Genomic DNA, 14827 nt, shown 5'->3' on the forward strand with positions numbered 1-14827 from the left:
CCCCCTCTCCCCTCTGTGCATCTCACACTTCAGTTGGGGTCTGCATTTAAAGTGAGGGTTCACGCCACATCCTGTCAGATGTGAACGAGCCCCCTGAGCGCGGTGTGTATCAGCTCCACGCGAGGGAGAACACAGCCAGGGTTCTGAATCGCTCTGTGGGCACAGCGCCCTTTGCCCTTCTCCCTGGAGTCGTGAGCCTTTGCCTCGGGGCGGGAGGGGCCTGTGCAGGCCGTGGATGCACATTAATTCATGCGGCTCTTGCAGCCGGAGTCCCGGGAATATTCTTGGCTTTGCTCGGGCCGGCTCTGCAGTTGTTCTGTGTGCCGATGACCTCACTGAGCTAATGCAGCGCGGGGTCTGTTTTATTTCATGAGCCGCCCGGTCCCCTGACCCTGGGCCCGAGGCCCCGGGCGAGCGGACTCCCCGGGAGAAGCGCTCCGTGGTGCAGGGGTGAGGGCGAGGACAGGCATGTCTTTACGCTGAGCTCACACCCGGGCGTGCGGCTCCCCACCATCCTGCTCCGGGGAGAGCTTCCAGCTCCCGTTTGCCAAAGGAAGGCACCAGAACAACCCACCCACCTTGGAGCAGAAGCGACCGCGGCTCCCTCGTGGGGCGCCGTGACCCCATAAACGCAGAACAGGATGGGGGGCCTTCCCTCTCCCTGTGCCCCCACCTGCAGGGCGGCCAGAAGCCCGGCTGGTTTTCCAAATTCTGCACACTTCTCCTCCACACAACCCAACGGGCAGGCGTGACCCCCGCCCGACACCCCAAGTCCAAGGTCACGGTGTCAGCGGCACACTCCGAGCAGGGAATTAGCTGGTGGTGCCTCGTAACTCCTGGTGCTGTCCCTCAGCATTGTTGTTTCTGTTTGTTTTTTAAATATGTTTTTATTGATCTCAGAGAGGAAGGCAGGGAGAGAGAGAGAGAAACATCAATGATGAGAGAGAATCATGGATGTGCTGCCTCCTGCACGCCCCCCACTGGGGATGGAGCCCGCAACCCGGGCCTGTGCCCTGACCGGGAATCGAACCACGACCTCCCGGTTCCTAGGTCGAGGCTCAACCACTGGGCCCTCAGTGGTTTCTGATGAGAGAGCAGGAATCCAGGGCACTCACAGGCATCTCCCAGGCAAAGCGCGGACACAGCCAAAGGCACGCAGACCCGACGCTGAGCTCCTGGCACCGCGCTCGGCCTCTTTAGAAACATGTGTTTAAAATAAAAGGCCGGAGGAATCTCCTCTTGCGGTCCAGTGGGTTGCTTGTTTTGGTTTTTATTTTTCTGAGTAATTGTTATTGTTACGATGAAATAAGAAGAAGAATTCGTAGCGCGGCCCCACGCGCAGGCGGGCCAGGCCAGAGCGAGCTGCGGTGGCCTCCGTGCCCGGCGCGGCGTTCGGCGTCAGTGGTGTCCTCGCTGTGTGCAGACACCACCTCCCCTTTGCTTTGGCTCTGGGTCCCTGGGAAGCGACGTGCTGGTCTGTGTGGCTGTTTCTTTTTTTTTTTTTTTTTAATATATTTTTATTGAGGCGGCCCCCTCAGAGCCATTCATCATGTCACACACACACATCAGCATGCATTTCTAAAATATGAACATTGTCTTATGAGACTGCAGTGCCATCGTCACCCCCCGCCAGATGAATGGTAATTCCCCGGGACTGGCCCATAGTCACGAGTCCCGGGTCAAGCAGGGCTGTGACCCCCGGAGAGGTGAAATGTGGCTGTTTCATTTGGGCCGTGTCCACCCTCCGGGAGCAGAAAAGAGCGTGAACTTGACATTGTCTCCATCTTCCCGTTTCAGCCCCGTCCCCAGTCTCCTCAGGGGCAGGACACGTCATTGCTTCCCGACCTCCGAGAAGCGCTGACTAATCCAATAAGCGTGCAGGCGCTGAGAGTGCTTTTCCCTGGAGCTATTAGGAGAGATTGCTGAGGCGGAGACAGTAAATTACATTTTAAATCATTACGTTGTACCTTCCTCCCCCCAACACAGCCTGCCCTTTCCCCGCAGACACAGGGAGGGTTTCAGCTCCTAATGAAGAGCGCTTTTCTGGAGCCCGTGCTCAGAGCCCGAGGTTAGTGGGCCCATGACGTCACCCGGTTCCAGCCTCGTGTGCGGGATTGCCGTGTGAACATGAAATCGTAGGTCCCATCTGAGTCCCGGTCGCCGGGTTCTCTCTAGGAAGTATTCTCTTCAAAAAAAAAAAAAAGAAAGAAACCACAGTGTTGTCATCTGAGAAACAGATCCGAGGCTGGAAGCCAGAAAGATTGGATAATGTTTGCCTTTTTCTGGCCACAGCTTGTCCCGAGAAGGGAAGGGACGTTCTGGGCCGGGTGCGTGGAGCGGCACCGTCCCTCCCGGGCGCCTGGGCGGCTCGCGCACTTAGCAGCGAAGCCACGCGGAGGAGGAAACGCTAGCCCTTCACCTGGGGCTGTGAGCTTGTCCTTGTCCGAGGCCGGCAGCTTTGCTAGAATGCACTCCTGTGAGGGGGACAGCGGATGAGTCGGAAGATTTCCCAAGGGGAACAGATTAGAGCTTCAGTCATACAAACCAACCCCCCCCCCCCGCCCCGCCCGCCCCGCGTGGTTTGTAGCCAGTTTTACAATGTTGAGGGTGTGATGCTTGTAGGGATGTTCGAATGGCCCAGAGTCCTGTTTTGCCACGTGTGACATCAGTCACCCTATATGGCCTGTACGCGCCTTGGATGTATCTTTCCATTCCTGATCGCTACGCTCCTTCAAAAACTTCCAGTGAGCACCTGCTGGGTTCCAGGCCCTCACCTCAGGGCTGAGGAGACAGACGATCATTAAAAAGGGAGACAGTAGCCCAAAGCATCAGGCCTGCGTAGAGCCCCTCACTTCCCACTTGTTTCTATGTTCCGGTTGGAAAACACAATTGACCAGGCAGCCCTCCAGCAGCTGCGGCGGCGTCTGCGGCTGTCATCGGTGCACTTCCTGAACGGGCGGGGTCGTCGGCGAGAGGAACAGCACGCTCCCGTGCAAGTGCCACGCGATTCGAGCCAAAACGCTGTCTTCGTGACTTAAAATGGAAGCAGTATATTAAGAAATTATTTTGCAGGAAACACAGTTGTCCCCTACAGTCTCCAAAATGCTGTATCAACAGTTTTATTTATTGTAGTTTGTGGAACTAAATGAGAAAGAGCTGGGGAACGGGAACATGTTGTTGTTTTTTAATTCCAGGGGGAGATCGTTGTTTTGATCATTTCGAGAACGTTAGAAAATGGAGAATAACAAGGGACAACGAGGGTGAACTGTCCCGTTGCACTTACAGATGTACAGTCCTGCACAGTTCGGGTCCCCACATGCGGACGTTATCGTCAGAGATAGTTTGAACTTGGCAGCTAAATCGAATCGAGTGCGCAGGGAAGCAGCGTGCGCCCCGTTTTGCACTGAGAAAAAGTAATTCCAGGAAAAGGGGCAGAGGACTGGCTGCTGCCTGTCTCCGGACGCTCCGGACCCTGCGCTCACATGTCCTTCCGGCAGGCTGTGCTGACAGCGGCCAGGGTGAGGCCGATTTTGGAGCCACAAGGAGCCTTGTTCAGTCTCCACCGGCCAGGCTGTGTGGCTTTGGACAAGTCACTCAACCTCTCTGAGTAGCTCCCTCTCCCTTGTCATGCAGGTGACAGCCACAGGGTCTGTGCCAATAAACTAAGAAAATGCACCTGATGCCCTGGCGGTGTGCTCAGTGGATAGAGCATTGGCCCTCTGACTGAAGGGTTTCGGGTTCGATTCCGGTCAAGGGCACGTACCTGGGTTGTAGACTCGATCCCCAACCCTGGTCAGGGCTCGTGTAGGAGGCAACCAATCGATGTGTCTCTCTCACATCCATGTTTCTCTCTCTGTCTCTCCCATTCCCTTCCACTCTCTCTAAAAATCAATGGAGAAATATCCTCAGGTGAGGACTTAAAAAAAGAAGAAGAAAATGCACTTCAAAGCAGGTGTCGCAGGGCCTGACACCCTGAGCCAGCAGCCGCGGGAGTTGGAGGCAGGGACAAGGCTGGGGAAGGGACAGGACAGGAACGGTGGCCGTGGCGGTGCCTGGATCCCACTCCCCAGATCAAGAGCCTGGAGCGTGAGTTCGTTACCAGCATGACGTTCCCAGGAGGAGAACGGGCAGCACGAATCCGTGAAAAGATCGAGCCCTGACAGGGGTCCAGCAGCCTGAGGTGTAGGCGATCCCCGGTCTCCGTTCTCTCCCTGGTTGTTCGTCTCCTCTTGCCTCATCCCTCCACGTGCTGTCTCTACAGAGTCGTCCCCGTCCGCTCTCTCCGTGAACAGTGCGGAGAGCCCGTGGTGTCGGCGTGCGGAGCCGTGGTCAGGGCCTGGCGCTCTCACGGGAAGCCAGGGTGAGATCGCTTGGGTGGGACGCATCGGCCTGGGGCCGGACCGAGTTTCCTTTCGTCTTGTCCGCATCTGTTTGGCTCTGGCGGGGGATGGAGCGTGTTAATACAGAGCATTTACCTCGGGGACTCGGCACAGCGCCTCGTGCGATTTAATTACGGTTCTGCATTGCGTGCTGTGTCTGTGGCTGCTCCAGGCAATGTATTCTTCGTACAAACATATCTCAGCTGAATTTCCAAGTTCCCGCAGGAGAAAACCGCTGCCCGCGTCTGTATAGGGTGACGTGGTCGTTTGTGGGATAATGGCTTGTGGGGGAGCAGTCTTCAGCAGGACACGGGCTTGGTCCTGTGAATACAAACAGGTTTGCTGGGGGGGGCGAGGGGGGGGGGGCGGCTGGGCAGCACCGGAGTATGACTCCATTGCCAAGGGTGCCTGCTGGTGTAATTGACAAACACGGGTGGTCTCCCAGGCCTTTGCGTGAATAAGCCGCGCAGAGTATCCGGTCCTCAGACTGGACGCATGGTCTTCAAGGAAATAACGGGAAAAGTTGACGCCTGACGAGTGAGCTTTCCATATTGTAAGTAATCGGCCCCGACCTCGGGCTTCCCCGCCCGTCGCCCTCATGTAAGTGGCTCTGAGATGGAAGCCTCGCTGTCGGGCTTGGTCTCGAGGCGCCGACAGCATCGGAAAGTTCTGGAGTAACGACACAGGGAGCATGACTGCGCCCCACCCCCTCCGCCAGCATGACAGCAGCTTTGCAGCGAGTTTCTCTTTTCAATCGACCCGGTTAGTCTGAGCACCTGCGGTCCCGGCCGGGTTGCTTTTCTGTGATGCTGGGCCTGTGTTTGTCGTCCCCCATTCACTGAGCAGGTGCAGTACGTTGGCCTGGGTGCTGGGCTTCGGGGTGCAGCGTCTGCCCTTTGCTCAACCCGAGGTGGGAGCAGGCAGCTCAGCAGGAACTAAGGTGGAGGGGGAAGGCTTGCAACGATCCTGGGAGAAACGGAGAGATGTTAACTCGGTCCATGGGGGGTGGGGGCGGCGGGGGGAGAAAGTGCCCCCGAAGGGGACATGAGCGGGTGTTCCTCCCATCTCCCTCGCTGGGGAATAGCGTCCTATGGATGAGATCCATCTCCTCCGAGCTCTGGAACTAAATTATACGCGGGAGAACGTAGAGCAGGAGCATTGCAAGACTGGTCTAAGGAGAGCAATCTGGGGGTAACTTGTTGACAGTCTGCCTCTCCTGCCTGCCTCTCCTGCCTCTCCCCGGACAGCCGCACATGGGGAGGTCCTCTGGGGGCCTCAGGAAGACGGGGTCCCCTGTAAGAAAAGGGGGGTGGGGGCCAGACCCTGGCAGCCTACGGCCTACACACGCACAGGCACCTTCAGCAGACTCTGCACTCAGCATGTCCTGTCTCCCCACAGAGGCCTCATTGCCAGCGGTTTCACGGAAACCCATTACCTGCAGGACGGCACGGAGGTGTCCCTCACTCGGAACCACACGGTAAGTCTGGCGCGTGCGGCCCCCGAGATGCTGCGCTCCCGAGTCTGTGCTAAAACGCGGCAGCTGTTACCTGAGAAGCTCACAGCCCATCGCCTTCCTGAGGCCCGAGAGGAGCTGGGTGTCACTCATGGAAGCACCCTAGTGCCTCCAGCAAAACCTGGCCTTGGCCCGATGAGCCGGGACAGGCCTGGGAAATGTGGCTTCATTGTAGCCCGACCTCAACACCACCTTCCAGGCACTGTGGGTGCTCATTGGGGCAAATCCCTTCTAGCCAAGGCGAGAGGGTACCCCTAGCCCAGGTGAGCAAGTCCCTGAACTGAAGAAAGACAAGAATCCCAAGAGTGAAGACCAAAGACCAGCCCACTCCAGCCCGGCCCGCGTGGCTCGGGGGTTGAGCACTGACTTTTGGCCCAGGAGGTCATGGTTTGAAGTCACACGCCCAGGTTGCGGGCTCAATCCCCAGTAGGAGGAGAGGGAGGAGGCAGCCAAGCAATGATTCTCTCATCATGGATGTTTCTCTGTCTCTCTCCTTCTCCCTTCCTCTCTGAAACCAATAAGAATACATTTAAAGAAAATGGTTTTCAAGCATGGGAGGAAGATTGGCGGGCTCCTGGCCGACAGAGGCAGGAACATTCGTGTGGGGCCTCCTGTAAGGGGTGAGGCTGGAGTCCTCCGGTGGGCACGGCGGGGCGGCCGGTCTCACACGGACACGGGGAACATGAGATCCGCTTCCAGGGCGCGTTCAGTTTTGTGTTTGCCACCTCCCCGGCACACTGCCCTTCCTGGGGCATTGCTGTCCTTTTCTCATGGGGGACTAAGGGACCAGATGGACGGCGCCCGCCGCCGCCAGTTCTCGTGGGAGGGCCGAGGGCCACGCACGCAGCATCTCGGAGGCCGGCCCGGACGCAGGGCCCCGGACGCCACGCGTTGTCTCCGAGGGGTGGCGACGGCGTGTCTTCTGCTTCCTGTGGTGTCGCGTGCGTGGGGGAAGAGGTCACCTTCTCCTTTCTCTCCTTTTGCCACGAGGTGACCATGCGGCAAACGGCCTCGCCTTCCCTCTGCTCACCCCCTCGGTCCCCCGGGCAGGGGCTTTGCAGGGAGGGGCTGGAGGGGCAGCTGGACCGCCCTGAGCCTTCCTGCTGATGGGGGAGACCTGCCTTGGCAAGGCCCCGAGGCCGCCCTCCCGACTCCCTTGGTGACTGAGACCCCGACGACCTGCAGCCGCCTGCCCGGGTGGGTCCTGCGGCGGGGCAGGCAATTGGGGGTGGGGTGGGAACTTGGGGTTTTCTGGAGCCTCGCTTCCGCCCAGGTGTGCGTTGGCCCGTCAGAATATCCCAGACGCCCCCCGTTTGGAGGGCATGAAGCCTCCCCCGGCCTGGACTCTGGATTCAGTGGGGGACGCGTTGGAGCCGGGGGCCGATGCTGCTCTCCTCGCGGCTCAGCCAGCCTCTCCCGGCCTCGGTGCCCTCTGAGCCGCCAGGGTTCTGGCGAGGCGAGGGGGGAACCCGCCCCGGGCCGCGGCCCCTCCAGCGGACGCCGGCCGGAGTCCGGGCCTCGGGCCGTCTTCCACCACGAGGACACCAGGCAGCTCTGGGAGTTTTGTTTTTACTGAATCAGCTGAAAACAGAGAGAAATGTGCTGACTCATCGCCTTAGCCCGCAAGCCAGCGCCCAGTGGATCTTCCCACATTTAAATTATGGATCCAATGAAAAGCCCTGGGGGCGCAGTCTTTTTTCTATCTCTCCACCATCCGTGCGAGCTGGCTGCCGAGCAGAGCGGTGGCTGGTTCTCATTTGGGGATCGATCGCCCGCCTGTCATCTCCCCGTCGCCCGGCACGATGCGCCATGTGGACCTCATCCTCCGCTGGCCACGTCCGAGGGGCGATCCGGGTTTGTGTTGTCCCTTTGAACACGGCCTGCGGGAGACCGTGCAGTCGTTTATGCTGCTTACATCCCGAAGGCAATTCCGGGAAAGGCCGCCGTCACCCCCAGACAGTCTCCTTAGCGCATTCGCCTGCTGCCCACGTGTTCACCGAGCACCTCCAGGGGCCGGGCACGGAGACCGCCCGAGAGCACGGCAGGGGCGAGGACAGGGCCGCACGGGGCCGGCCCCGAGGTCGGCCCTCTACCCTCCTTCCAGCAGACGTGGCTCTCGCTAGCGCCGGAGCCCCGCAGCCGGGCCCGGGTGTGGCGCTTCTTCCTCCGGACCCTCCTGCGCAGCGGGGGCTGAGCAGGGCGCACCCCGTCACAGCGAGGCGGGCTACAGGCGCGCTCTTCCTGTGAGGGCACCGTCCCTGAGGTCCCAGACGAGGGACATGGCTGGGCCAGTCATGCTGAAATGCAGGTCAGCAACTGGCACGTGCAAACACAGAGGCACAGACACACAGACACATGCACACACAGAGACACACGCATACACATGCTCACACATATGCTCCCACACAGACACACACCTACAGGCACATACCCATGTGCTCACACATGCTCTCACACACATGCACACAGAGGGTCACCGAGAAAAATCGGGGGAAGAATCGACTGTTAACAGATGGTTCTGGAGACTGACATGCAGAAGAAGGAAATCGGACTCCAAGCCAAAAGTTAACTCACAGTAGATTCAAGGTCTAAACGTAAGAACTGAACCTATGAAACTCCTACAAGGAAACAGGTGTCAGCCTTCGTCCCCGGAGGTCAGGGGCTGGTTTCTTGGATCCGGCAGCTGACGCACAAGCAACCCAAGAGACAGAAGGAAGGGGGTTGCTTGGTCCCTCCGATGACGCAGCCCTTTGCCGCAGGCCACACGCCCATCACCCAGAGGAGGCGAGGGAGGCGTGTGGGGCCCCCACGTCTTGCCAGGCAGCCCCCTCTCCTGGGGCTGCAGCAGGACCTCTGTTCGGCGGGAAGACCAGCCCGGGGCCTGGACAGAAGCCCCTCGCTAGGAGGCGCTGTGCCGTGGCTCCCTGTGCAGTGACCTTGCTCACGAGGGGGCGTCCCGGGCCTGTCACTCGGGGACTTCGCACTTAGACGCAGAAGGCGTCTCGGTGTCCCTTTCCTGCCGAGCTGACATGTCCCTCTCAGCCGGGCAGTTCGGTGAGGGCCCCTCTCTCCAGCCCCCACTCCCATCGGCTTCTCTGCTTCCATTTGCCTAGACTTAGAGGACCTGCCATTACGTCCACCGTGTCCTTACCCCCCAGCGCGCCTCGTCTCATGACAGGCAGTTTGCATGAGGGTGACACGGAGGTCCGTGCGCTTGTCCTGGGGCCGGGTCTTATACGTGTCCGGCCCAGGGCTTCCTGACGGGGGTTAGAGAGCAGAAGGGCCTGGGTCCGTTTTCCAACCCTGTGGACGCTCTGGCCCTGGGTCCCAGCTGGGTCACGAGGGCTCAGCATTTAATGTTAAGGCTCCTCGTTGGATGTTTCAGGCAACAGGGAATCCAATGCTGTCGGTAAGACAAGCCGAGATGGTGCGTGGGGTTGGATGTTGTGACAGCCGCTTTCTCCTCCTTTCAGGGTCATTGTTACTACCACGGGCACGTGCAAGGACACCCCGGCTCCACAGCCAGTCTCAGCACCTGCTCCGGTCTCAGGTGAGTGGCCAGGCAGCGGCGGCTCCCAGCTGTCCTTCCTCCCCTGTTCCCCCTGGTGGCTGCTCACCTCCCCCTGCCAGACGGGAGGCCTCGCCCACCAGCCCCGAGTGCAGCTGGCCCCGCCTCGAGGTTTCTCCCTCGGCGCATCTGTCCCCCGCTGATCCCGCCCGGAAGGTGGGCAGGGACTGAACTGGCTGAGTCTGGGTGTCCAGGGATTTGTGACCATCTGTCATTCACGGGACTCGGGTGCGTGACAACTCCTGGTGAGGAAAGACAGGACGTGACATCGGGTGGCGGTTAAGCTGCTCGATTAATGAAAATAAGGAGGAAAGGAGCCGACCTGTCCCAGACCCAGTCGTGTGGAGTAAGGCGGGGGCACGGGGGCTTTTGCAATGAGGCAGAGGCACAAAGCAAGAAACAGTCACCTCCCCCGACATGCCCACCTGCTCCCTGGCTCACCGCAGCCGGCTCCCAGGTGCTCCCAGGAAAACCAGTTTGTTCGGCACATTTCCAGCTGTCCTGGCTTTCGCATTGGATTGATTTATTGAGTTTGTGGCGAGCAGCGTGCGTCCTCAGAGTCCCGCTTTGCCCTGGCCCGTGGCACCACGCGTGGTTCTGTGGGAGGGCGTGCCAGGTGGGCACAGGCAGGGCTGCTCCCCGTGCCAGCAGGGAACGCACAGCTGGGAGTTCTGTGCAGGGCCATGGAGAATGAGCCTCTACACGCACCGCACACACAACACACAGCACATATAACACACACAGCACACAACACACACACAAGCATACACATACCACACACAGTCAGGCTCAGTAGTCTGCTGTCGACCACCCGATGGGGTGGAAAGAGGAAGGGGACACCCCGTGTGGACGGTGCCCCTGATAATTTAAACCTCCCAGATCTAGGGGCTAGAGCAGGGGTGGGCAAACTTTTTGACTCGAGGGCCACAATGGGTTCTTAAACTGGACCGGAGGGCCGGAACAAAAGCATGGATGGAGTGTTTGTGTGAACTAATATAAATTCAAAGTAAACATCATTACATAAAAGAGTACGGTCTTTCTTTTCAATAGTTTTATTCATTTCAAATGGGCCGGATCCAGCCCGCGGGCCGTAGTTTGCCCACGGCTGGGCTAGAGCGTCCCAGAGGGAGGTAGTCAACTCTGGGATCTTGGGGTGTCGGACCAGAGGAGAAGCTGGGTTCAGTCCGCGTCCACTGACAGAAGAATCCATGGAGGTTGGACGCAGCTCCCGTACCCCAGCCTGGCAGGTCTTCAGAAAGCAAAGAGGGGTGGGAAACTGTGTCAAGTACCAGGTGACCCAAGATCCATTCGGATCTAGGAATGCCAGGAAACTCGAGTGTCCCAGGGACGTGCATTAGAGCCCAGCCGGTGACAGTGCTGCAGAGAAGAAACCGGTGACAGTGCTGCAGAGAAGAAACCGGTGATGATGTTGCAGAGAAGAAGCCGGTGACGATGTCGCAGAGAAGAAGCCGGTGACAGTGCTGCAGAGAAGAAGCCAGTGACAGTGCTGCAGAGAAGAAACCGGTGATGATGTTGCAGAGAAGAAACCGGTGATGATGTTGCAGAGAAGAAGCCGGTGACGATGTTGCAGAGAAGAAGCCGGTGATGATGTTGCAGAGAAGAAGCCGGTGACGATGTTGCAGAGAAGAAGCCGGTGACAGTGTCGCAGAGAAGAAGCCGGTGACAGTGTCGCAGAGAAGAAGCCGGTGACAGTGTCGCAGAGAAGAAGCCGGTGACAGTGTTGCAGAGAAGAAGCCGGTGACAGTGCTGCAGAGAAGAAGCCGGTGACGATGTTGCAGAGAAGAAGCCGGTGACAGTGTTGCAGAGAAGAAGCCGGTGACAGTGTTGCAGAGAAGAAGCCGGTGACGATGTTGCAGAGAAGAAGCCAGTGACAGTGTCGCAGAGAAGAAGCCGGTGACAGTGTTGCAGAGAAGAAGCCGGTGACGATGTTGCAGAGAAGAAGCCAGTGACAGTGTCGCAGAGAAGAAGCCGGTGACAGTGTTGCAGAGAAGAAGCCAGTGACAGTGTCGCAGAGAAGAAGCCGGTGACAGTGTTGCAGAGAAGAAGCCGGTGACAGTGCTGCAGAGAAGAAGCCGGTGACGATGTTGCAGAGAAGAAGCCGGTGACAGTGTTGCAGAGAAGAAGCCGGTGACGATGTTGCAGAGAAGAAGCTGGTGACAGTGTCGCAGAGAAGAAGCCGGTGACGATGTTGCAGAGAAGAAGCTGGTGACAGTGTCGCAGAGAAGAAGCCGGTGATGATGTTGCAGAGAAGAAGCCGGTGACGATGTTGCAGAGAAGAAGCTGGTGACAGTGTCGCAGAGAAGAAGCCGGTGACGATGTTGCAGAGAAGAAGCCGGTGACAGTGTCGCAGAGAAGAAGCTGGTGACAGTGTCGCGGAGAAGAAGCCGGTGACAGTGTTGCAGAGAAGAAGCCGGTGACGGTGTCGCAGAGAAGAAGCTGGTGACAGTGTCGCGGAGAAGAAGCCGGTGACAGTGCCACAGAGAAGAAGCCAGTGACAGTGCCACAGAGAAGAAGCCGGTGACGATGTTGCAGAGAAGAAGCCGGTGACAGTGTCGCAGAGAAGAAGCCGGTGACAGTGTTGCAGAGAAGAAGCCGGTGACGATGTTGCAGAGAAGAAGCTGGTGACAGTGCTGCAGAGAAGAAGCCAGTGACGATGTTGCAGAGAAGAAGCCGGTGACAGTGTCGCAGAGAAGAAGCCGGTGACGATGTTGCAGAGAAGAAGCCGGTGACAGTGTCGCAGAGAAGAAGCCAGTGACAGTGTTGCAGAGAAGAAGCCGGTGACGATGTTGCAGAGAAGAAGCTGGTGACAGTGCTGCAGAGAAGAAGCCAGTGACGATGTTGCAGAGAAGAAGCCGGTGACAGTGTCGCAGAGAAGAAGCCGGTGACGGTGTCGCGGAGAAGAAGCCGGTGACGGTGTCGCGGAGAAGAAGCCAGTGACGATGTTGCAGAGAAAAGGCAGAGAAAGCACCTCCCACAGGCCCCGAAGGGCTGCACCTGGAACAGGGTCTGGAGGACTCTGTCCTGGAGCAGAGGCGGGAGGAGGGAAGGGAGCAGCCGTCCTTCACGTGCAGCTTGAAGGGGAGCGAAAGTGGAGAAGCACCAGGACCCGGTGGGAAGGGGGATTAGGCGGAAACAGCTCTTTCTCGGAGGCCGAAGTGCCATGTGGAACACACGGCATAAAAGTGAGTGCAGCCGTGGAGGTTATTTTGCCTCTGAAAGGCTCCAAGCCAAGGGGTACCCTGGTGAACCATTAGCCGTATAGTGTGCTGCCCGGGACACCCGGCCCCCCTTAGTACACCCCCATGGAATGTCCATGGCTCCCCCACACCCTGGTCTCTCATTTGCTCTCGTGCTTCGTGGCCCTCCCCCCGCTGGTGAGCACCAAGTCCACGGGCATCGCGTGAGCATCAGCGCACAGACCCCACGCTGATGGGCGAGGGCTGAGCTGCTGTGGTTTGTAATGAGACAGACGTCCAGTCCTGGGCACAAAACCCCGAGTCCCCATGACCTGATTCATCCATAGAGGCCACACTCCCACCCTCCCAGCCCCCGGCCAGCACAGGAGCTCCTGGAGGGAGAGACGGTCCCCAATCCTGCTTGTCCTCTTGCTCGGCTCCTACCAGACATCTGGTACCAGGGGCCTTGGGGGCTGCGCCATTCTGGCCAGGGTTCTGACCGCTGTCCTTCCTTCCTCTTCCCCTGGAGACAGGCATTCTGCCAGCCTGTGCACACGGCTGTGGGAGCCCAGGTCTCTGCCCTGAGGACTGCAAGATCACGTCTCAGCTCTCCCCGGCCCCACTCTCACTCGGAGCTTGAAATGTCCAAATCCCACCCTCCCTGGGGTCCCCACTGGCTCCCCTTGGGAGGGACCCCTTTCCAGGAAAGGCTCCGCCCATCTCCGCTCCTGGGCTCAGCCCTGGGATGCTTTAGCCTCCCTCCTGCCCCCGCCCCCACCCCCACTGCGCCGCCCCCATCATCTCTCCTTAAACATCTCTCGGCACCACCCTAACCCAGCCCTCCGGGATTTCTAAATTGCCTCCCACCCGTGTTTCCTGCCTCCACCCTTCCCCTCACAGCCTCGTGCACATTCCGGAAGGTCGTGTTTCAAAACTACGGCCTGATCGTATCGTAGGGACGGCCCCACCCTGCGCTCAAAACCCCGCGGCTCCCCGGGGCCTCCCCCCCCCCCCGTGCTCCCCTTCAGTCCTGCAGACGGTTACTGATCACCTGCTTACACTCTCATCACCTGCTTACACACTCCTCACCTGCTTACACACTCCTCACCTGCTTACACACCGCTCACCTGCTTACACACTCATCACCTGCTTACACACTTATCATCTGCTCACACGCTGATCACCTGCTTACACTCCTCACCTGCTTACACACTCATCACCTGCTTACACACTCCTCACCTGCTTACACACTCATCACCTGCTTACACACTCATCACCTGCTTACACACCGCTCACCTGCTTACACACTCATCACCTGCTTACACACTTATCATCTGCTCACACGCTGATCACCTGCTTACACTCCTCGCCTGCTTACACACTCCTCACCTGCTTACACACTCATCACCTGCTTACACACCGCTCACCTGCTTACACACTCATCACCTGCTTACACGCTGATCACCTGCTCATCACCTGCTTACACGCTCCTCACCTGCTTACACACTCATCACCTGCTTACACGCTCCTCACCTGCTTACACACTCCTCACCTGCTTACACACCAATCACCTGCTTACACACTCATCACCTGCTTACACGCTGATCACCTGCTTACACACTCATCACCTGCTTACACACTCATCACCTGCGGAGCAGCCAGTCCCACCAGGGCTGGGAGGTGGAAACAGCGAGGAAGATGCTCCCCGTGTGTAGAAAACAGCCAGACACACTGATTTTTGTGTTGTTGTTAATCCTCACTCGAGGATATTTTTCCATTGATTTTTAGAGAGAGTGGAAAAGGGAGGGAAAGACAGAGAGACATCGATGTGAGAGAGACACATCCATTGGCTGCCTCCCGCATGCGTCCGACCAGGACTGGGGGTCGCATCTGCCACCCAGGTACCTGCCCTTGGCTGGGAGTTGAACCTGCAGCCGCTGGGTTTGTAGGCCGGTCCTCTCCCCACTGAGCAGCACCGGCCAGGCTAAAGCTGTGACTTTGAAAGGGGCCTGGCGAGGCGCCCTCTCCATAAGTCAGCTGTGGTGACATTGTGGATGGTCCGTCATTACTCCTGAAACCTTTTGTAACAGCTCAACATTGTACCTCGTGGGGCGCCGCCCAAACCTGGTAGCAAATTACACTGGGGTGGGACCCGTGGGCGAGAGATGTC

At 58.5% G+C, this 14827-nt stretch overlaps 1 protein-coding gene across 1 annotated transcript in view; it reads left to right on the top strand.

Annotated features, from left to right (window-relative positions):
* Positions 1 to 14827, top strand: part of ADAM12 (ADAM metallopeptidase domain 12) — a gene marked incomplete at both ends in the record, with an annotated part of 151416 nt that overhangs the window by 80622 nt on the left and 55967 nt on the right. Inside the window, 2 exons of the mRNA XM_081104541.1 lie at positions 5778 to 5856; positions 9366 to 9442. Coding sequence (XP_080960667.1) covers positions 5778 to 5856; positions 9366 to 9442 — 156 coding nt within the window. The remainder of the gene's footprint in view (positions 1 to 5777; positions 5857 to 9365; positions 9443 to 14827) is intronic.

The sequence above is a fragment of the Myotis nattereri genome, assembly GCF_964212035.1.
Source record: "Myotis nattereri genome assembly, chromosome: 13".
Taxonomy (NCBI): domain Eukaryota; kingdom Metazoa; phylum Chordata; class Mammalia; order Chiroptera; family Vespertilionidae; genus Myotis; species Myotis nattereri.